We start from the raw sequence: 21,912 nt of genomic DNA on the forward strand, positions 1-21,912 counted from the left end.
AAATAATATTTGCTAACAACAGCAAGGCAAAAAAAATTATCAATGCATTTGTGTCTTTCAGGGCACACTGGTCTATCAAGTCCTTAATTTCCCCTCTCTCCTTTCTCCCTCCCTTCCCTAAAGGATATGCCTGTGGTAGGCACATCTTTCTACCGCCCATCACAACCTTTCATTCCCTTTTCTGATGTTCAAATATAGGTCAATTCTGGTCATCAAACAAACTGCCAACAGGATAAGTAATGAGCCACTCAGATTAAGGTATGCACTAATAAAAATTTAATATCAGAAAACAGCATTTTTTTAACCATTCACAATTAAAGTGGAAAGAGACAAAATTATAAGGCAGCCATCCATGGAATGATTTCATGTTTACAAGGGATCCAGAAAAAGGGACATTTAAAATCGCTGTTCCAGCTACTGAACCTGGGGAACTGAAGTCTTATCCCATGAGACTTCTAACTTGCTGGAAGATGCCACAAGAAAAAAAGATCAAAGCCAGTCTCCTTGTGTTAAGCCACTGGGTTAGGCTGAGTATATCTAGAGAATTCCTAAATGGTTGTCTAGTTCTTTCCCACAAGTCACACATTTCCTTCAGGTCTCCTGAGGTGAATCTAGATGTCTCAGGTACAAAGAGGTTATATCACTGGTTTTAATTTCACAGCATCTCCAACAGCGCACTTTGGGTGATGTGGACCATTCTGTATTGAAATTTTCTAATGCAAGGAAGCTTCCTCTGTTGAACAGCTACAGAGGATTTTCACTTAACATTGCAGCAGTTCTGGATGAATCTGGTCATTATTCTCAGTCTCCCAAGGGGCTCAGGGGCCCACAAGGCAGGAAGATTCTTTGGGGGTCTGTGCTGCTGTCATACAGTTCCCGTGTTCAGTCCCTAGCTACCATGTGTTTCAGGGGCTTAATACACTCCGATGCTGGTGTGTCCTCTTACTTCTAATCCTTGAAAAAGAGAAAAACCAGGCAGTGACACTTAGAAGTAGGCTGGTAAAAAAACATAATCACATTTTCTCCTTTCTGCAAAGAAAGGACAACTCAAAACAGCCACTCCCTTTCTTTTCTCTAATGATTCAAAATACCAGAACAGGGCTCACTTGGCTGTTCTGAATTGGGAAAGAAAGAGGTGAAAGGGGGGAGAAAGAGAAAACACATAGCCTCTGTAGGTAGTACTGTTTCCAACTATCTACGTTCCAGTGCAGAATCTTTGCTAAAAAAAAAAAAATTTTGGCAACAGTGCGCACAGGAAAACTGAATCAAACCTGGAACATCACTGCTTTCGTGAAATGAGAACTGACAAGCAATTAACTGGAGAATAAGTGAGGGGAATGGAGCAGTAGTATTCTTTAACTTAATTTGCCATTTAAGAGTACTTGGAATCTGAAGAAAGTCTATCCCTACCAAGGAAAGGGAGTCAAACTGCAATTAAGATTAACTTTGGTTATATGGAAGGAAGAATCATGCTTTTCATCATCAGTTGCATCTCTTTGGTAGCCAATAATTCCATCTGTAATCACAGCAGCAACTTAAGTATTGCCAATGTTTTCAAATGTGTTACAGCATTAAGGCATCCACATCTAAAGAGGCAGTTTTAAACAAGAGGAAAATGGAACTGAAATGTGCCAAGAAGTGAACATGGACACGGCCTCTCCTGGAACACTGCCCACCACATCAGCAAGCTCTTCCTCCAGTGAAGAAGGCCTGTGCCATGCTGCTTGGTTCCCTGCTGCCTGAAGATGCATTTGAGCCCTATGAGATTAGTATGGCTATTTCTGCCCGCTGACCAGGAGAGAAATGAGTAGTTCTCGAGGCAGCAGCTTTAAAATCTGGGAAAGCCCATACATAGCTTCTGAGAGCTAAGAGGACCCTGAAAGGTTTGCTTGTTAATAGTGAGGTCCAGAGGGGAAGGCAAATTTGGAAGTCAGATGGTTCAATCCTTGCCAGAGTTCAAGGCTCCATCCAGCAAGATATACTAGCCAAACTTTTAAGCATGATGGCAAGGCACTGCTGAAAGAGGCTTTGGCCAGTAGAACAAATTACTGACCATTGCACACAACAATATGATAGAAAGCACTACTGTCCAAACCAAACCAGACACTACAATCTGCTATTTATTTGACAAAGTCAGTTTCCAGAGAGAATCTAGGCAACCACATAGTTCTGAAGGACCAGATGAAACCTCAAGTCTCTCACAAGTCATCTGTTAACATCCAATCAAGGAAGTCATTTGGACTTTCCATACTATACCTTCTCTTCGTGGTAAAATTGTATGCAATTGTTGCCAGTGACTACATATAACTGTATCCTATTTGTGCTACTTTCCTCACTGTGGCCAGCAGAGGGCTCACAAGCTTTATTTCCACAGCTGCTGATCCAGGGACAAATTCACGAAGGAAATAAATCATAGGCATGCTGGCTTATGCGTCATAGAAAACGTTTTTACAAACTACTACGTCCACTGCCCTGAAGAAACTAGTCTTGGTTCCCCCTTAGTGTAATGTGTTTTGAAATGGTACAGAAAGTAAAAATAAATTAATAATATAATATCATACACTTATTTAACAAGACAGGGTTTACACAAATTTTGGCAAATATGAAAAAAAATTATCCTAGTTTGTTAAACACTTTTGCTATCTCAATTGTTTAAATTACCAGAATATTAGTGATTGTGTCAATTCACACATGAGGAGGTGGTACTTGAAGGGCTTAACAAAGCGGCATTTGACACAAAGGTAACTTATTTGAAGGGGATAAAGAATAAAGATATTATTATCTTCATTATAACAGTTCGAGAAGTGGTTGTCCTCACACAAATATTAACACCAGCAGTAAGCAGCAAATTGTGGAGAGGAAAGGCTAGAGGGAAAAGTTAGGAGAAAAGCATGGAAAAGACGAAGAGACAAGAGACATGATTCCAATGAGCTTTAAATCAATAGGCAAACACTTCTCATTTATGATCCATCTTGCTACAGGTGGTTATGTGAGAAGACACAGTATCCCCTAACCTGAACTAGTATTTAGGTCCCTAGAGGGACTGCTGATCTGCTAAGAGTAATACCAAAAAAAAAAAAAAAAAAAAAGGACAAACATACATTTTGGTAGTCTTTAAAAAAAGGCTACTACAAAGGTATCAATAACCATCCAAAAATCACTTAAAATTTAATATCCCTTAATTTCCAAAGATACTTTGTGATCTGACTGTTCTTGAAGGAAAGCCTAGAACTGAAGCTACTAGAACTTGGCTCCTCTCTAAGAATGTGAAGACAGGTATTCCGCAAAGGAGAACTTGAAAAGGAATGCTACAAAATACCAGTCACCTCTTTAGAAGCTACTTCCGCCTCTCTGGCTCCATTTGATGGAATGGCAGGCTGGATTCAGAGAGGCACGTGCCAAAGGAGCTGTTTAAGTCCCTCTAGACATCCCCTTTCAATTGATATCTCTTTTGAGTATAAAGTGAGCTTTCAATGTATCTTGCTATAATTTTCCTGACCCTAATCCCAAATTAACTATAATCACCTTTAGCATCTAAGTGAGTGGGTGCTATGACCTTCCATCAAGGCATGTGGCATAGATGCTAAAGCACCAGTCTTACATGGTGGGAACCATGTTAAAAATCAATGAATAAAGTGGCAGAGCCTCTAAACTAAGAAGACAGAGACATAGCTAAATTACAGAACACTGTATTTTCATAATTACTGTTTCATTGTGAGTATGAAGTTCTCCTCTTTTCTTTAAAACTAAATTCCATCTTCCCTGAGAATAGGGTTAAGAGAAACACTAAAACTCAAAATGTTAGGGGCCTTTTAAAAGATAACACAATGGGATGTCTATAGCTAACTGCAATGTGTTTCTACTCCAAAAGCTTTTCCATTACTCAGGTTTTAACCTCACCTCCCTCTGGACTCTAGGAATACATGTGGAGATGCGCAAGGCGAGACAAGAGACTGAGGAAGTGAGTAGCTGTCACGTGCCGGCTGTTCTCACTGGATGGCAAATGGCCCTGGACCGAGGCTGGACCTTGAACATTTAATGCTGGTGTCCTACTGACAGGATGAGGGGGATGAGGCAACCCAGAACCAGGGCTGCCACCTCCAGGCGGCTGAGGCCTCTCCCTCCTGTGGCATCAGGTTTGTGGCTGTGCCCTATTCCGCCCACCTCAGGGAGGACATGTACTGTGGCAACGTAAAGAAATGTCCCGGCAGAGAAAAGCATGGCCATTCCCGTGGCGTTCACCTCGGAAAGGGCTTCTTTACTGCTCTGTGAATTAGAAGAGAGAAAGAGGAAAAACTAAGTCAAGTAAAATTCAGGGTCAGGAAGAAGTCCCAATTAAAAAGCACTCACTATTCTTAACTGGTGCTGTCTAGGACACTGGGGACATCTAGAAAACAGAGAAATTTTAAGCTCTTCATGGGAAGCTTCCAAATAAGGGTTTAAGAATATCAGTGACGTACGCATTGATTTTTTAAAAAATGTATTGTAAATCAACATTCATAATTATATATATTTATAGGGTATAAAGTGACATTACGATTCATGAATAAAATGTGGAATAATTAAATAAAACTAACATCTGTCATCTCAAATATTTATCATTTTTTGTGGTGAGAACATCTGAAATTTACTCTTAGCAATTTTGAAATGTACCACACACTATTATTAACTATATTCACCACAGTTCCATCATTCTGTCCATCCATCATCGACTGTATCTGTCTTTAGAGATGAGGTCTCGTTATGTTGCCCAGGCTGGAGTTGAGTGGCTATTCACAGGCACAATCATAACACATTACAGCCTGGAGCTCCCAGGCTCAAGCAATCCTCCTGTCTCAGCTTCCCAAGTAGGTGAGACTACAGATGTGTGCCACTGCTCCTGGCTCACGATTGCTTTATAAAACGAACTTTAACTGCTGGTTCAACAGGTTTGGCTTGTATTATTCTTGAGATAGAATCGACAACATATTATTGCAGATATTAAATTTCAGACATGAATGTATTTATTCTACTAATATTTAACAAGCATCATCTATGTACCAGGCTTTGCACCAGGTGCTTGAGATACAGTGGTAATCAAGATGCAGTAGTTGCCCTCATAGAGCTTAGAAATATCTCATAAGTGGCCAGGCACAGTGGCTCATGCCTGTAATCCCAGCACTTTGGGAGGCCAAGGTGGGCGGATCATGAAGTCAGGAGTTCGAGACCAGCCTGGACAACATGGTGAAACCCTGCCTCTACTAAAAATACAAAAATTAGCTGGGTGTGGTGGCAGGCACCTGTAATCCCAGCTACTCGGGAAGCTGGGGCAGGCGAATCATCTGAACTTGGGAGGCAGAGGTTGCAGTGAGCCAAGATTGCGCCACTGCACTCCAACCTGGGTGACAGGGCATGACTCCATCTCAAAAAAAAAAAAAAAAAAATACACACACACACACACACACACACACACACACACATATATGTATATCTCATAAGCTAATCTTTATAAAACTAATTTCAACCTTTTCTATTAAAAAAGTAGACTTATAAACTAAGACAATTAATTAAAATTTTAAGAAAAGGACATGCCATAGATGCAGCAAGTAACTCCATGTCTCTAGAATTATCAGTATCTTCCTGTCAAAAGTTAAAAAAACTGACATTGATTATTGAAGTAATTGGGTAATCTGTTAAAGGGAACAACATACTGCTCACTGAAAGAAGAGAAGGCTCTTCAGGTAAATGGAAAGGTTTGTTTTTGTTGTTGTTGTTGTTGTTTTTGAGACGGAGTCTTACTCTGTCGCCCAGGCTGGAGTGCAGTGGAGCGATCTCGGCTCACTGCAAGCTCTGCCTCCCGGGTTCATGCCACTCTCCTGCCTCAGCCTCCCAAGTAGCTGGGACTATAGGCGCCCGCCACCACGCCTGGCTCATTTTTTGTATTTTTAGTAGAGACGGGGTTTCACTGTGTTAGCCAGGATGGTCTCGATCTCCTGACCTCGTGATCCACCCGCCTCGGCCTCCCAAAGCGCCGGGATTACAGGCATGAGCCACCGTGCCCGGTGGAAAGGGTTTTTATAACACACTGTTAGCAACTAAGATCAACAAACCCTTGCTTAACAGGAACTTAGCCATTTTTTATCTCATTTTTCTCATGTTCCTATTAATATGGGTTTTACTGCCAAATACTGAATTGACTGACACTCAGAAGAATCAACGACCTTTAGAGAGGGCGTTGGGGAAAGCAGTTCCCATCAACTAGCCCTGAGTCAGCTTGTTTCTAAGATTTTCCTCCAGTTGCCTGCCAGTTGACATTTGGGTAAAATGTGGAGGGTTGTTGCTAAGAACTACAGCCCAGACAGGATTATAAAGCATGGAAAGGTCCAGCTTGGAGACGGAAGAGCACGTGTTCCCTCAGGTCTGAAGCTATGTTCAGTACAAAGTATTCAATAGAAAGTACTGCACAGTTGCTATCTGGGGACATGAGAGCTGAGAGAAGAGGAACATGTGAAAAATGAGACCAAGAATGGCTAAGTTCCTGTTAAACAAGGGTTTGTTGATCTTGGTTGCTAACCGTGTGTTATAAAAACCCTTTCCATTTACCTGAAGAGCCTTTTCTTCTTTCAGTGAGCAGTATGTTGTTCCCTTTAACAGATTACTCTATCACTTCAGTAATCAATGTCAGTTTTTTAAACTTTTGACAGCAATCTCTGCCCAGCTGCTGCTCTTCTCAAAGCTGCTACATCGCTTGTTACTCATGTTTCATGTGTCTACCTCACATTAAATATGGACAGATTTGACTTATTAGATATCTGTCAAATGAAACTAGCATGGCTGGTTAAGTTATACTATTTTAAATATTGAAGGACTATCATATTTATGCAAATATTCTTGGAATTGATTAACAGGGAAGAAGTTTTCAAACCAAATGAATAAGAAAATGCTAAATTTACAAAGAGAACAAATTGGAATTAAGATATTTACCCTGTACAGTTTTTACTCCTAATTTTATCTTTAGTTTGAGAGAGTAATGTATTGGAAAAATTCCATCTAAGAAACCATAAGTTCTAAGATATCACAAGACACTTGTTTAGATAGCTGGGAATAGATTAGCTTACCTTACTCAGTCCTAAGTATGTCACCATGGACATAACTGGTGCGGCCAGTGAAAAGACCAGCAAGTGCTTTCTGATTCGATTCCGCTCTAAGCCAGCATGCATCAAGAAGGAAACCAGTCCAAAAGCAGCTGGTGCCTGGAAATAAAAAATCATCTCTTATTATCACTCTAGAAGTATGGATTGCTTCTATATCAAGAAGTATATGCCATTTGACTATGAGTTCTCATACAAAGAAAAACTCACAAAAGGCCAGGCACAGTGGCTGACGCCTGTAATCCTAGCACCTTGGGAGGTCGAGGTGGGCGGATCACCTAAGGTCAGGAGTTCGAGACCAGCCTGGCCAACATGGTGAAACCCCGTTTCTACTAAAAATACCAAAATGTGTGGTGGTGGACCCCTGTAATCCCAGCTACTTGGAAGGCTAAGACAGGAGAATCACTTGAACCCAAGAGGCAGAGGATGCAGTGAGCCGAGATCATGCCATTGCACTCCAGCCTGGGCGACAAGAGCAAAACTCCATCGCAAAAACAAAAAACAAAAAACCCACAAAAAAAAACAAAAAACAAAACCAGGCAGAGTACCAACGCTGAGCTATGCCTCTTAGGAATTAATGTTCTAAGCCAACAAAAGATCCTATTTGTGTGTTTCTTGGATAGTAAAAAAGAGAAACAGTCAAGAAAAATACTTTTGAACAGAAATTATTACTATGAAATATAAAAGTCTGAGGAGAATTTGACAGTTTGTGTATATGACTACACACAAAAAAAAAACCCTCAAGTAAATGCTTAAGAAAATGGGAACAAGAAGCTATGACCAGATTTATTCAATTCTCCAAAATGAATAGCAATTATGAAATGAAGAAAATGTTCCCATTCCAGAAAAAACACAACAACCATGAGAAATTTTAATTATGAATACACTCAGTACCAAACCTTACACCAAAATTTTGCTCACCTTATGTAGCATGATTGCCACAAACACAATTAACTGGACACTAGTCTGTGAAGTAGACGCTGCTGCTCCCAAAGCAACACCATCAGCTGTATTTGGAAACAAGGAAACATAAAATACTATAAACAACAACAACAGTAACAGTGTAGTGGTTGAGTGTGTGAGCTTTATAGTCAGGTCCAGCTGCATCTAGTAAGGTTACTTAACCTTTCTAAACGCCAGCCTTATCTTTAAATAATGTGTTCAATAAAGTATGTATTTCTTAGGGTTTTCATGAGGATTAAATGAGATAACTTAGGTAAACAGCTTAGCATCTGGCCCAGAGTATATTCAGTGTTAGTTATTTCGGTTGTTGTTGTTGTTATTGGAAAACTGACATTCAATTTTCCAACTAATCAAAAATCCATTGATCAGTTAATCAAATTGTAACAAGGGAAATACCAAAGAATTTCAAAGGAAGCAACTCTTAATCTTATAGGTAAAGCAAGACAATAGTCCCAGCTACAAGGCAGGCTGAGGCAGGAGGATTGCTTAAACCCAGGAGGCGGAGCTTGCAGTGAGCCGAGATCGTGCCACCGCACTCCTGGGTGACAGACAAGAAAGACGGAAGGAAGGACGGAAGGAAGGAAGGAAGGAAGGACGGAAGGAAGGAAGGACGGAAGGAAGGAAGGAAGGAAGGAAGGAAGGAAGGAAGGAAGGAAGGAAGGAAGGAAGGAAGGAAGGAAGGAAGGAAGGAAGGAAGGAAGGAAGGAAGGAAGGAGGGAGGGAGGGAGGGAGGGAGGAGGGAAGGAGGGAAGGAGGAAGGAAGGAAGGAAGGAAGGAAGGAAGGAAGGAAGGAAGGAAGGAAGGAAGGGAAGGAGGGAAGGAAGGAAGGAAGGAAGGAAGGGGGGAGGGAGGGAAGGAAGGAGGAAAGAAAAGAAGGAGAAGGAAAGGAGAAAAGGGAAGGAGAAGGGAAGGGAAGGGACGGGACGGGAAGGGAAAGGAAAAGGAAAAGGAAGAAAGGAAAGAAAGGAAGAATGAAAGAAAAAGAAACAAAGAAAATAAAGATATTAGAACTCTATATAGATGATTACTACACAATGAGTAAACGCTGGTTGAATGAATGAAATTTGTTAGAAAAGAATATTACACTTAGAAAGGGCCAGGTAACAGTGTACCACCTTTCACACGCCTTTCTTTGCCACTGACAGAATTCTATTACTAGGACTAGGTTTCGGTTATGATTCTAAGGTGTACCCTGTCAGCCATGCTGAGACCTATGCATTCCACCGCATACCACTTCTGCTTAAACAGTGCTTGGTGTATAAACAGGTAACAGAGCTGTTCAGGACAAAAGCGCCACAGCTCTTTTACAGATGACATTCTAGAGCCAAGAATGAAAAGAGCAAACTTTTTCTTAAGAGCTAGACAGTATATATTTCAGGCTTTGCAGTTATTTGGTCTCTTGCAACTGTTCAATTCTGCCACTGTTGCACAAAAACAAAGAGATGGATAATTGTCATTGTCTATCTCTTCCTCGGCTTCCTGCAACTTTATCTTCATTCTAACATCAGTCACATTTGCCTTTCTCCATTTTTTACTGCCATCACCCTAATTTAAATTTTCATCACTCAAACAAAACTAAATTAGCAATAGGTTCCCTACTCTCATTTTTCCCTAATCGAATTCATTGTCACAGACAATACACAAATAACATGGGCAAGGCTGTGTTCCAATAAAACTTCCTTAATTTGAATTATATAATTCTCAAGTGCTACAGTATGTTCCTCTTTTTTTTTTTTTTAAACCATTAAAAAGTATAGACACTATTCTTAGCTTGAAAACCCGTGACAGTGAGCACACCAGGCTTGTGCTTGTGTCAGAGGACTTCATTAAGAAATGCTTTCCTCAAAGGCCAGTCCAAGAGCAATGAGGACAGTCCCTGAAATATAAACACTAAGGTCTCCCCTGTGTGACCTTAGTGTTTAGAAAACAAAGAAGTTCCACTGCAATCCAACCCTACCTGCAGCATGGACGACCAGACCCAGCGTGGTGGTGATTTTGGAATTGCTAGATCTTGCTGCTTCTGGATCTAAAGTGAAAATGAGAAAGACAGCGTTAAGCTATGTGAGACAGAAACTGTTCAAACATTGGTCTGGAGGTGAAAGAATTTCACCTCCAGAACAGAAAGTGAAAGCTCTTAAAGTAGATTATTATTTTCCTCACTATCTTTTTTCTAACTTTTTTTTTTTTTTAAGATGGAGTCTCACTCTGTCACCCAGGCTGGATGGAGTACAGTGGTTTGATCACAGCTCACTGCAACCTCTACCTCCTGAATCATCTCCAGTGATTCTCCTGCCTCAGCCTCCCCAGTAGCTGGGATTACAGGCAGGCACCACCACGCCCAGCTAATTTTTTGTATTTTTAGTAGAGACAGGGTTTCACTAACGTTGGCCAGGCTGGTCTCGAACTCCTGACCTCCAATGATCTGCCCGCCTCACCCTCCCAAAGTGTTGAGATTATAGGCGTGAGCCACCGCACCGAGCCACTATCTTTTTTCTTTCTGCTTCAAACCCTTAGATTTCCCTGTCCTGAAGAGGTGGCTAAGAGGGAACTCTTCATCTGACTCAGCCTTAACAGAAAAATCACTGAAATGTGTAACCCCCCAACAGCCCCAACTTCCTCCTATTCCTTAATCCTCTTCCTCTACTATTCCAAGGAAAGTGTTCTATGGCCTCTGATCATTTCTTTCCAGACCTATCTAACTGTCATTGTTTATCTCTTCCCTGGCATCCTGCAACTTTATCTTCATTCTAACATCTGTCACATTTGTATTGCCATCACCCTAACCTAAATTTTCATCACTCAAACCTAAATTAGCAACAGGTTTTCTACTCTCATTTTTCCCTAATATAATTCATCCTACACATCTGTGTCAGACTCATCTTTTGAAAACACCACCCTTGGCCGGGCGCAGTGGCTCACACCTATAATCCCAGCACTTGAGGAGGCTGAGGCGGGTGGATCACCTGAGGTCAGGAGTTTGAGACCAGCCTGACCAACATGGTGAAACCCCATGTTGGTTCTACTAAAAAATACAAAAATTAGCTGAGTGTGGTGGCAGGAGCCTGTAATCTCAGCTACTTGGGAGGCTGAGGCAGGAGAATTGCTTGAACCCAGGAGGCAGAGGTTGCAGTGAGCCGAGATCACGCCATTGCCCTCCAGCCTGGGCAACAAGAGTGAAACTCTATCTCAAAAACAAACAAACAAAAAAACCCACCATCTTTCTGATGTGTCAGTTACCAGTTAAGAATCTGCTGCTTTTCAAATTCAGGGCAAACTGCTATATTAGGTAGGTTCCTAAGCCCTTTATCAACTAGTTCCAACTTATTTCTCAACGTCCGGTCTAGTTAAACCAGTTTGCTTAACACCATCAAACAAAATATTCTTATTCTCCTTTCCCCAAGTCTCCTCACCTGTAATTCTTGGCACATACTGAACTTACCAGCTTGTTAACCCAAAACTTGGACATCATTCAAAGTCTAACTACAGAACCTCAAGAATGAATAAAAAATTGAAGACTAAGCATGGTGGCTCATACCTGTAATCTCAGCAGCTTGGGAAGTTGAGGTAGGAGGATCTCTTGAGGCCAGGAGTTTGAGACCAGCCTGGCAAAATCACAAGACCCTATCTCTACAAAATTTTTAAAATTTAGCCAAGTGTGGTGGTGCATGCCTGTAGTCCCAGGTATCTAGGAGGTTAAGGCGGAAGGATCACTTGTGCCTAGGAGTTTAAGGCTGCAACATGTTATGCTCATGCCACTGGACTCCAGACTGGGTGACAGAGCAAGACCTTGTCTCAAGACAAATTCAAAATAAAAATAAAAAATAAATTAAAAAAACTGATTCCAGCTTAAAGCAACTCTCCCCTTGCCTAGACCTAGTGATCTATGCGGGCAGTCTCCACATGCTACTTCAAAGGTTCTTCTATATTACCACCTCAGATATAGAAAGCCATTTTCACTTAAATGTTTTATATCCCCAGATGGACTGTAAACGCTAAAGCATTAAATTTTCTACCTCTCTTTTCCTTTAACATGTCTGACAGAATGTAGCACAGCACTAGGCACCCAACAGTTACTTAATAAAACATTGCTGAAGAGTGAGAAAAGTATTTGTGTGTATGAAATAAAGATGTTACTGCTATTATAGGAAACACATAAGTAAATAAAGTTAAAAGATGCAGACATCAGAATGCCAGGCAAAATGACAGATGAACATCAATCAAGTAAGTTACAGGGGATTTAATCTTCTTAGGAGTTCAGCACACAAAAGGAAGGGCTTTACAATGGAAAAAGTACACAAGTAAAGAGACATATTACCTCTTATTAATAAATGGTATTTTCTTATTAAAACACTGCAAAGAAGAGAAGCTAAAGACTCTAATCACTCTGAGCCAGCAAATAGCTCAATGTTACCCTGAACTGGAAGGAACAGTCAAATTACACTGTGTGCAAGCTGGCTCTGGCCTTTTTTCTTTATACAAAACCTTATCGTCCAGTTACACTTAGGATCTTAAACAATTAGAGGCTTTAAAATTAGAAAGCTTTTATAAACCTATAAAGACCGTCATTTAGCATAAATTTAATAAATATGCTTTTATTGACATTTTATAATACATAAAACTCTGCAGAAAATAGGTAAAACCAGGTCATCACACACATGAAAGCCAGCAAAAACAATGACTTCAGAGATAAAACAGGAAGAAGGATAAAGGAACACAAGCTACATTTAATTCTCTGTATAGGATTACAGGGCACTACCAGGCCCACACATTTTACTTTTTTAGAGACAGAGTCTTGCTCTGTTGCCCAGGCTGGAGTGACATGGTGTGATCATAGCTTACTGCAGCCTCGAACTGAAGTGATTCTCCCTCCCATCTCAGTCACCTGAGCAGCTGTGACTACAGGCAAGTGCCACTACGCCTGGCTAGTTTTTAAAGTACTTTTTTGTAGAGATGGGTCTCGCTGTGTTGTCCAGGCTGGTCTCAAACTCCTGACCTCAAGCCATCTTCCCACTTTGGCTTCCCAAAGTGCTGGGATTACAGGCCTGCGCCATTGTGCCTGGCCTGCCAATCACCATATATATCTTTAGAATCAGGTTTTTTTTTTAAAAAAATCATTTGTTAAATGGAAATTTCTTTCAACTTACTGAGGAGGAAAATTTTTATTTTACATATTTAACATGTTTACATTTACATACATGTTTCAAAACACATAGAAGTGAAGTGGCCATTTCATTATTTTCCACATTTCTCTTTGGCAGATCAAGGATTCTGAGAAAGTACAGATGGTATGGAAGAAAGATACCCTGAGAGAAGGCTAGCTTTGTACCAACTCAGTCCTCTTCCTTCCTTTCTTCCTTCCTTCTTTTTTTTTTGAGACGGAATCTTGCACTGTCACCCGGGCTGGAGTGCAGTGGCGCGATCTTGGCTCATTGCAACCTCTGCCTCCCAGGTTCAGGTGATTCTCCTTGCCTCAGCCTCCCAAGTAGCTGGGATTACAGGCACCCGTCACCAGGCCCAGCTAATTTTTTTGTATTTTTAGTAGAGACAGGATTTCACCGTGTTGGCCAGGCTGGTCTCAAACTCCGGACCTCATGATCCACCCGCCTTGGCCTCCCAGTGCTGGGATTACAGGTGTGAGCCGCTGCGCCAAGTCTCCTTCCTTTCTCGCATAAGCAAACATTCACACATGTACACACACACACACACACACACACACACACACACAAACCAGGATGTCAGAGGGAAACTAGAGCCGCTCACCCCTTCCCAGGATCAGAAAACACAGAAAAGGTCATTAACTTCTGCAGTTACTCTGTTCTTGAACTCACAACACTGTCCTGACCATGAATAAGGTCAGGTAGGAGAAACTTACAAAACTCCCTCAACTATAGGCTCACAAGTGTGAAATTCGACCATCCTTGTTTCTCTTTCTCTCCCTTTTTTTTAAGACACAGGGTCTTCATCTGTCACCCAGGCTGAAGTACAGTGGCACAATCATAGTTCACTGCAGTCTTGAATTCTTAGGCTCAAGCAATCCTCCCATCTCAGCCTCCCAAGTAACTGGGATTATAGGCACATGCCACCATGCCCAGCTAATTTTTAAGATTTTTGTAGAGACGGGGTCTTGCTTTGTTGTCCAGGCTGGTCTCAAACTACTGGGCTGAAGCAATCTTCCCATCTTGGCCTCCCAAATTGCTTGGGATTACAGGTGTGAGTCACCACGCCCAGCCTACTTCAAATTGAAACTGGCAAGAATCACAAGAAACATGTCTTGGAGCCCAGTGTGGCCAACTATGTAATACAGCCAGAGTCCAATACCACCCAACGGTGCTTCTCATTTGCTGTTTGGAATAAGGCATATGAATAAAACCACTTATTCCTACATCAACTTTCCAAGATAAGATTTTATTAAAAAATATAACTCTATGGGAAAAAAAAATTAACACATAGTAAATACAAGGAGATTAAAAATCCTTCTAGACCAAAATTATTTTGTTTTGTTTTAAGCTCAATCCCATAATTTGTTTAAACCCTAATTTGGAAATAATTTTAAACCTTCAGTAAAGTTGCAAGAATAGTTATAAAAAATCCATATATCCTTTTCTCAGATGGACCTACTGACTAACATTTTGCCCCATTTGCTTCATCATTTATACTCACGCTCTCTGTACACACACACATTCTTTTTCTGTAACATTTAAAAGTAGCACAAACACATCAATAACCCTTTATCCCCAGATACTTCAATGTGTATTTTCTAAGAGAAAAGATACTTTCTTACATAATCACAGTAATCAACATTGACACTTTTTCTAATTTTCTTGCATATTGTAATTTTGTCAACTGCTCAATAACGTACTTACTTCAGGGCATGTTTCCTTTCCAGCAAGGCTTTGGTAGAGAATCACACATTTCACTGTGTTGTAACTCTTTAGTCTCTTTTCATCTGGAACATTTCCTCTCCCTTTGACTTTTATGATATTGCCATTTTTGGATAATATATTCTCTTCCTTTCTTGTTTTTTTAGTAATAAAAAACTTTTTGTGTATGTCCTTAGACTATGGGTTCCTGGATGAACTGTTATAAAGGTGATGATGCTTCTCAGGGTATCACATCTAGAGGTGCAGGATGTACATCTGCTGCTCACTGGTGGTGTTAATTTTGAATTATATCCTGGACATTGCCAACATTATCTCGTGGATAGTCTCAGATTTTGTTATATTCCTCCAAAGAGTGACTTTTTTTGTTTGTTTTGCTTTAAGCAACTTGGTTGGATTAAAACTGCAAACTGCCTTTTGGGTTGCTGCTCAATTTTCAGTTTAATTTTGTGTGTGTGTGTGTGTGTATGTGTGTTCTGTTTGTTTTTGAGACAGGGCCTCCCTCTGTTGCCCAGTCTGGAGTGTGGTGGTACAATCTTGGCTCGTTGGCTCACTGCAACCTCCCTGTCCTGGGCTCAAGCTACCCTCCCACCTTAGTCTCCTAAGTAGCTGGGACTACAAGCGCAGGTCACCACACCCAGCTAATTTTTGTATTTGTTGTAGAAAAAACATCTTGCCATGTTGACCAGGCTGGTCTCAAACTCCTGGGCTTAACCCATTCACCCACCTTGGCCTCCCAAAGTCCTGGGATTACAGGCATGAGCCACTGCAGCCAGTTCAGTTTAGTTCATAATTATTTCAGTTGAGTTACCTGGAGTCTGCCCATGAAAGCATGGTTCAGGGTCAGCTAGAGACTGAGGCAGTTCATATACAGAATTTGGGGGTGAATTTCTCTTCTTTCTAGGATTCTCCCTTATTTTCAGTGCTGTAACCACTGAAACTCCTGAACTCTGTCCTCTGGTTCTTCAGTCTAGAAAGATTGAGTTTTCTATCAGAGCTTTAGCTGTCCCACAGGGAGTTGACTACTAAAAGCAGTAAAAATAGGAAATGCATCCTGTTCCAAGTGCTGACTCCCCTCCAGAATTTGCTTGCTTTGGGTCGCTCTCCACTGTCTTTAGCTTGTGGTTTTTTGAATTCTGTCCAGCGTTTTTAGTTACCTGTAAGGAGGCTGATCTGACAGCTTACTTGGCCATATCAAAAGCAGAATGCTTGTGACCTTAATTTTGACTATCCAATCAAGGTATTACCTGATTTCTTCATTTAGCTACTTCTTTCCCCTTGAAGCCAATAAGGAAATAAAAATTTGTCCCCTACATTTAACATTCATTGATGATGCATGCCTGAATCAACCTTTACTGAGGGTTGCAAAAGTGAGTATTTTTCCAACTCCAGCACTCTTTCCACATTTAACAATTGACATTAACCATTCTACTATAAGCAAATGCATGCTCTCTCTTTCCCCATATATATAATATATATTATATTTTATATATATTATATATTATAGGTATTATTAATTATAATATATTATTAATTATAATATATATTATATAATATATAACATACATATTATATATCAGATGGGCTCATGGATTCCCATTTTTTTCTTTTTTTCCTTTTTTTTTTTTGAGATGGAGTTTCATTCTCGTCTCCCAGGATTGAGTGCAATGGCACAATCTTGGCTCACCGCAACCTCCGCCTCCCAGGTTCAAGCAATTCTCCTGTCTCAGCTTCCCCAGTAGCTAGAATTATGGGGTTTCACCATGTTGGTCAGGCTGGCCTTGAACTCCTAACCTCAGGTGATCCACCCACCTCGGCCTCCCAAAGCACTGGGATTACAGGTGTGAGCCACCGCGCCCAGCCAGATTCCCATTTTTTGAATGGTTTATACTTTATTACTGTTCTTAATTATGTTGGTGCTCAACTTATCCCAGATGTGGCCAGTGGGAAACCTTTTAAGAGGGTTCCTATATCCTATGACATGCTCCCATCTTCTTCCTTCCTTCTGTTTTTTTCAGTACTAGATGTTCCAAGCTCACTTGTACTTACCCTGCCCCTGTCCTAGAATCAGTCCTGATTCGTCTCTGAAGAGCCCTGGCATGCTCATGATAGTGGGATGTCTTTAAGTTCTAGGCCCCATCTCCAGACACAGCTAGGACACACACACACACACACACACACACACAGACACACACACACATGTATATACAAATACATACACATAAACAAATACATTTAGAAATCCCGAGTCCAATACCTCCAATTCCAATCCATCCCTATAGGGGTTCTTTCTTGCCTTGCTCCACTCCATACTTGTGTGTTCCTTCTTCCACACTTAGAACCCTGACTCCACCAACATCAACACGACCCATTTACTCAATCCTATAAAACATCTAAAGCAGCTTCAGAACAGTTCTGCCCATTCCATTACAAAACAACAATAACAACAACGAGTTCAGTTATTTGTTTATAGTTTTCTCCCAGCTCTACCCAAGACTAAACATATACAGTCAAATACTACATTCATAATTTACTTGAATTAGTTTTTTTAAAATCTCTTCAGTGTGACTGTATTATTCATTTGAAATACAATTCATCTGTTGTATGGGAGTTAGTGCTCCCATCCGTACTGGTTTCATTCTATTTTTTGAATATGTAGAATATTAACATGTTTCCAAAAGTCAGAACTATACCAAAAAGGCATGCTCAGGGGACTATCATGTGCTCCCCAAACCTTCTGCCCTCTCATACCCTCCACCCCACCCCATGCAGTTAATAAATATCTTTTGTTTGCTAGCCAGTTCTTCTGTTTCTTTTTTGTAAAGATAAGTAGATACAGTTGACCACTGCACTGAACAATGTGGAGGCTGGAGTGCTGACCCCCTACACAGTCAAAAATCCACATATAACTTTTCACTCCCCAAAAACTTAACTACTAATAGCCTACTGATGATCAGAAGTCTTAATGATAACAAAGTCGATTAACATATATTTTGTTATATGTATTAATACTCTATTTTTACAAAAAAGTAAGCTAGGTAAACGTTATTTAAAAATCATAAGAAAGAGAAAATATATTTACTATTAAGTGGAAATGGATCATCATAAAGGTTTTCATCCTCATCATCTTCACACTGAGTAGGCTGAGGAGGAGGACAAGGAGGAAGAGGAGGGGTCGGTCTTTCTGTCTCAAGGGAGGCAGAGGTAGAAAAGGTGAAGGAGGTGGAAGGAGAGGCAGGAGAGGCAGGCACACTCGGTATAACTTTTATTGAAAGAAAATCCATGTATAAATGGACTCACACAGTTCAAACCCATACTGTTCAAGGGTCAACTGTATGTTTTTCTTATTTCCCCTTCTTTCTTACACAAAACGTAATATATGCTAAATGATCATTATATTTTTTGCTTTTTTTTTTTTTCCATTTAACAATACCTCCTGGGAATCTCTCCCTATCAGTTCACAGATACCTGAATCTTTATTCTTTTATTATTTTTTTTACAGTGACAGGGTTTCACACTGTCACCCAGGCTGGAGTGCAGTTATGCGATCATAGCTCACTGCGGCCTTGAATTCCAGTTTCAAGTAATCAACCTACCTCAGCCTCTCAAAATGCTGGGATTAAAGGGGTAAGCCTCTGTGCCCCGCCTGAATCTTTATTCTTTTCTACAGCTACATGGTACTCCATTATGGTACATACCATAGTTCATTCAGCCAATCTCCATGACTGAACATTTAAGTATTTTCCAATGATAAATAATGCTGCATTGAACAATCTTGTGCATACATATTTTCATACTGGAGCTGTATTTGAGTAAATCCCTAGAAGTGGGATTTTTGGTCAAAGGGTAAATACATATGTGGTTTTGTTAGATATTGCCAAATTTCTCTCCATGGGCATTGTACCATTTTGCATTGGCACCCCAATATATGAGTGCCTATTCTATCACAGTTTTGCCAGTCGGGTGTATTGTTAAGCTTCTGAACTTTTGCCTGACAGGTAAGAAATGGTATCTCAGCATAGCTTTGATTTGTATTCAAGTGAAACTGAACATCTTTTTATATGTTTAAGGGCCATTTTAATATCTTATTGTGATTATCTGTTCATGTCTTTTGCCTGCTTTTCTGCAGATTTTTCTGTTGACCAAAGATTCTTAGCCTGGGGTCTATAGAGGTGAGTACAGGTAGAATTCAGGGGATGTCTGTGACTTTAATTTGAAAAAAATGCATTTTTATTTTTACTAACCTCTGAAATTTAGTATTTCCTTTATCTTTTTTCTTTTTTTTTTTTTTTTGAGATGCGATCTTGTTCTCTTCCTCAGGCTGAACTGGAATGCATTGGTGTGATTGTGGCTCAATGTAGCCTCAACCTCCTGGGCTCAAGTAATCTTACCACCTAAGCCTCCTGAGTAGCTGCAACTACAGGCATGCCCCATTATACCTGGGTAATTTTTTTTTTTTTTTTTTTTTTGTAGAGATGGGGTCTCAGCACATCTCCCAGGCTGGTCTTGAACTCCTGATTTCAAGTGACCCTTCCCCCTCAGCCTCTCAAAGTCCTGGGATTATAGGCATGAGCCATCACGCCTGGCCACATTTCCTTTACTTTTATTATCATTATTATTTTTGAGACAGGGTCTCACTTTGTCACCCAGGCTGGAGTACAGTGGTGTGACCTCGGCTCACTGTAGCCTCAACCTCCTGGGCTTACGCATTCCTCCCGCCTCAGTCCCCCTAGTAATGGGGACTACAGGTGCGCACCACCATGCTCAGCTAATTTTTGTATTTTTCTGTAGAGACGGGGTTTTGCCATGTTGCCCAGGCTGGTCTCAAACTCCTGAACTCAAAAGGATCCGCCCGTCCTGGCCTCCCAAAGTGCTAGGATTACAGGTGAGTCACTGCAACTGGCCCTGCATTTCCTTTAATTATGAATGTAGACAATAAACCATAAGCAGTATCAGCACTATCTCTACTGCCCAGTAGAAATCAGACTAATCAGGTTATTTTACGGTTGTAGATTACCTTTAAACTATTGTTTTCACTCATCACTACTTTAAGGACTTAGAGAACTGCTGCCACGCTGCATGACTACAGCTTTCCTGTCTGCAGATGCTCATGTGGCGGAGCTGGACAACGATCAAGTAGCTCTGCATCTAACAGCCACTCAGCCACTAAACAGCGACAGTCACAGGGCTCTCCAACCAGGGACCAAGATATTTATGCCGCTTTCCAATATTTCCTATCTGCAAAATTCCCTGCTGACATATCTGAAAAAAAGATGTCTACAAATCAATCCTTGGAGAAGTTTTATAACTCTCAAATTTATTTCTATCACCATGGGATCAAAGTGTATCATGTATCAGAATCCTTTATTAATATAAATTGTACGAAAAATGTTGACCTAGCCAAAGATGAATTCATTGATCTTAAAACAAAATAGTTACTATGACTGAAGTTAAATTTGAAAAGTCTTGGGGAATTCTAGTTGTCCTTTAGAGAAGCTTATGATTCCTTAAAAAGCAAGCTACAAATGCGTTTAGGTACATTTGTAAGAAAATACCTTTGTAAACCCAAGATTTTCTACACCAATAACCAACAAAACAAAAACTCAAAATCAACCAGATGCTTAACTTGACATACATGTTGCCTTGTTACAGACTACCTCATAATTTAATGTTCTTAAGCCAAGCATATTATTATGTAATAGCTAGCATACTAATGTCCTAGAAAATAAAATTCAACTCTAACTTGTTTAGGATTTAAATGTATTATATTATCTCATTATTTAATGCACTGATAAAGATATACATTACTACATCACAAATTTGTTCTGTTGTTTTAGTAACTGTATTTCAACATAGGTGTTTTCTCTGTGATCCTAGGTACTATGTTTTATACATTTAAAAACAATATTCCAATAAAAGGTCCACAGTCTTTAGACTTCCTAAGGGCTCCATAGCAAAAAACTAAGTTAAGAACTTCTGCCCTAGACTCTCAACCAAATGTGGCAGCTTTAAGACAAGCAAAGTAATAAACCAATAAACACTTATTTGTGCCACATGCCACAACTCACTAGCTCTCCCCACTTAGTTAAATGTTCACTAGAACCCAAGGAAGACAAGAGTTTTAGCACTAAATATGGCCACCGATACAGACTGAAATATTTGATCATTTTTAACTTTCTAAACTGCAAATGTATTGCACTGCCCAGAAAGCCTTGGAGCCACTCACCGTCAGTAGGATGCACATGGGAGTTACCAATCTGGTCCACCAGCAGCATGAAAACGAAGCCCAGTACGAGGGAAACACCAATATAGGCATGCAGCTGTGTGTGGTCGTGGCTGTGCTCATGTTCATGGACAACTGATTTTTCTGCTGCTTTGTCTGATGTAATCACATCATGTGTTTCACTCGCTTGGTGGTGTTTTCCTAGAGCAGAATAAACCATAAAGAGAAAATATGTTTTTCCCCTAAAAACATTTTCATGTAGGAGTTTCCATTCTTTGTATTTCAAGCTCTACTTACTTTACTGTAAAGACATCCACTTTCTATATTGTAATCCAGCCAATCATTAACTCCTTCAACTTAAAGTTCATGATGAAAAAATTCCCAAATGTCTTCTGCCTTTGACATGCAGACCTTCTGACTGCCTATTATTCTCAAAACCTGGGAAGTGGAAGCAAATCACCATGCAAGAAAGCAATCATATTCCCAAAGGGACACCATCCCCAAATATTCCTCTGTCTGAGAAATTCATGCCAATCTCACCAGAAAATACACTGTTTCATTCTGATGAAAATAGGCAAATGAAGAGCAGTAACAATGAAAATAATTGCAATCAAATTCATCTAGTTTATACCTAGGCTGATATAAAAATTTCAAATAAGGAACAAATTGAGTAGAAAATTTTTAGCTTTATAAAACATCAGCAGACAATTGCCAGCAA

At 40.3% G+C, this 21,912-nt stretch overlaps 1 protein-coding gene across 5 annotated transcripts in view; it reads right to left on the minus strand.

Annotated features, from left to right (window-relative positions):
• Positions 1-253: 253 nt before the first annotated feature.
• SLC39A9 (solute carrier family 39 member 9) overlaps positions 254-21,912 on the minus strand; it is a 62,157-nt gene continuing 40,498 nt past the window's right edge. For 2 of the 5 annotated variants that reach the window (XM_030930228.1, XM_030930226.1), the window contains 6 exons: positions 21,492-21,632; positions 21,198-21,395; positions 10,051-10,119; positions 8,052-8,137; positions 7,098-7,232; positions 254-4,266 (listed from right to left, as the gene is read on the minus strand). In XM_030930228.1, coding sequence (XP_030786088.1) covers positions 4,036-4,266; positions 7,098-7,232; positions 8,052-8,137; positions 10,051-10,119; positions 21,198-21,246 — 570 coding nt within the window. In that variant the 5' untranslated portion in view covers positions 21,247-21,395; positions 21,492-21,632 and the 3' untranslated portion in view covers positions 254-4,035. The remainder of the gene's footprint in view (positions 4,267-7,097; positions 7,233-8,051; positions 8,138-10,050; positions 10,120-21,197; positions 21,396-21,491; positions 21,633-21,912) is intronic. The other 3 variants (XR_004057252.1, XM_030930225.1, XM_010359734.2) reach the window with 3 other exon arrangements.

This window comes from Rhinopithecus roxellana, chromosome 5, assembly GCF_007565055.1.
Source record: "Rhinopithecus roxellana isolate Shanxi Qingling chromosome 5, ASM756505v1, whole genome shotgun sequence".
In the NCBI taxonomy this organism is placed as follows: domain Eukaryota; kingdom Metazoa; phylum Chordata; class Mammalia; order Primates; family Cercopithecidae; genus Rhinopithecus; species Rhinopithecus roxellana.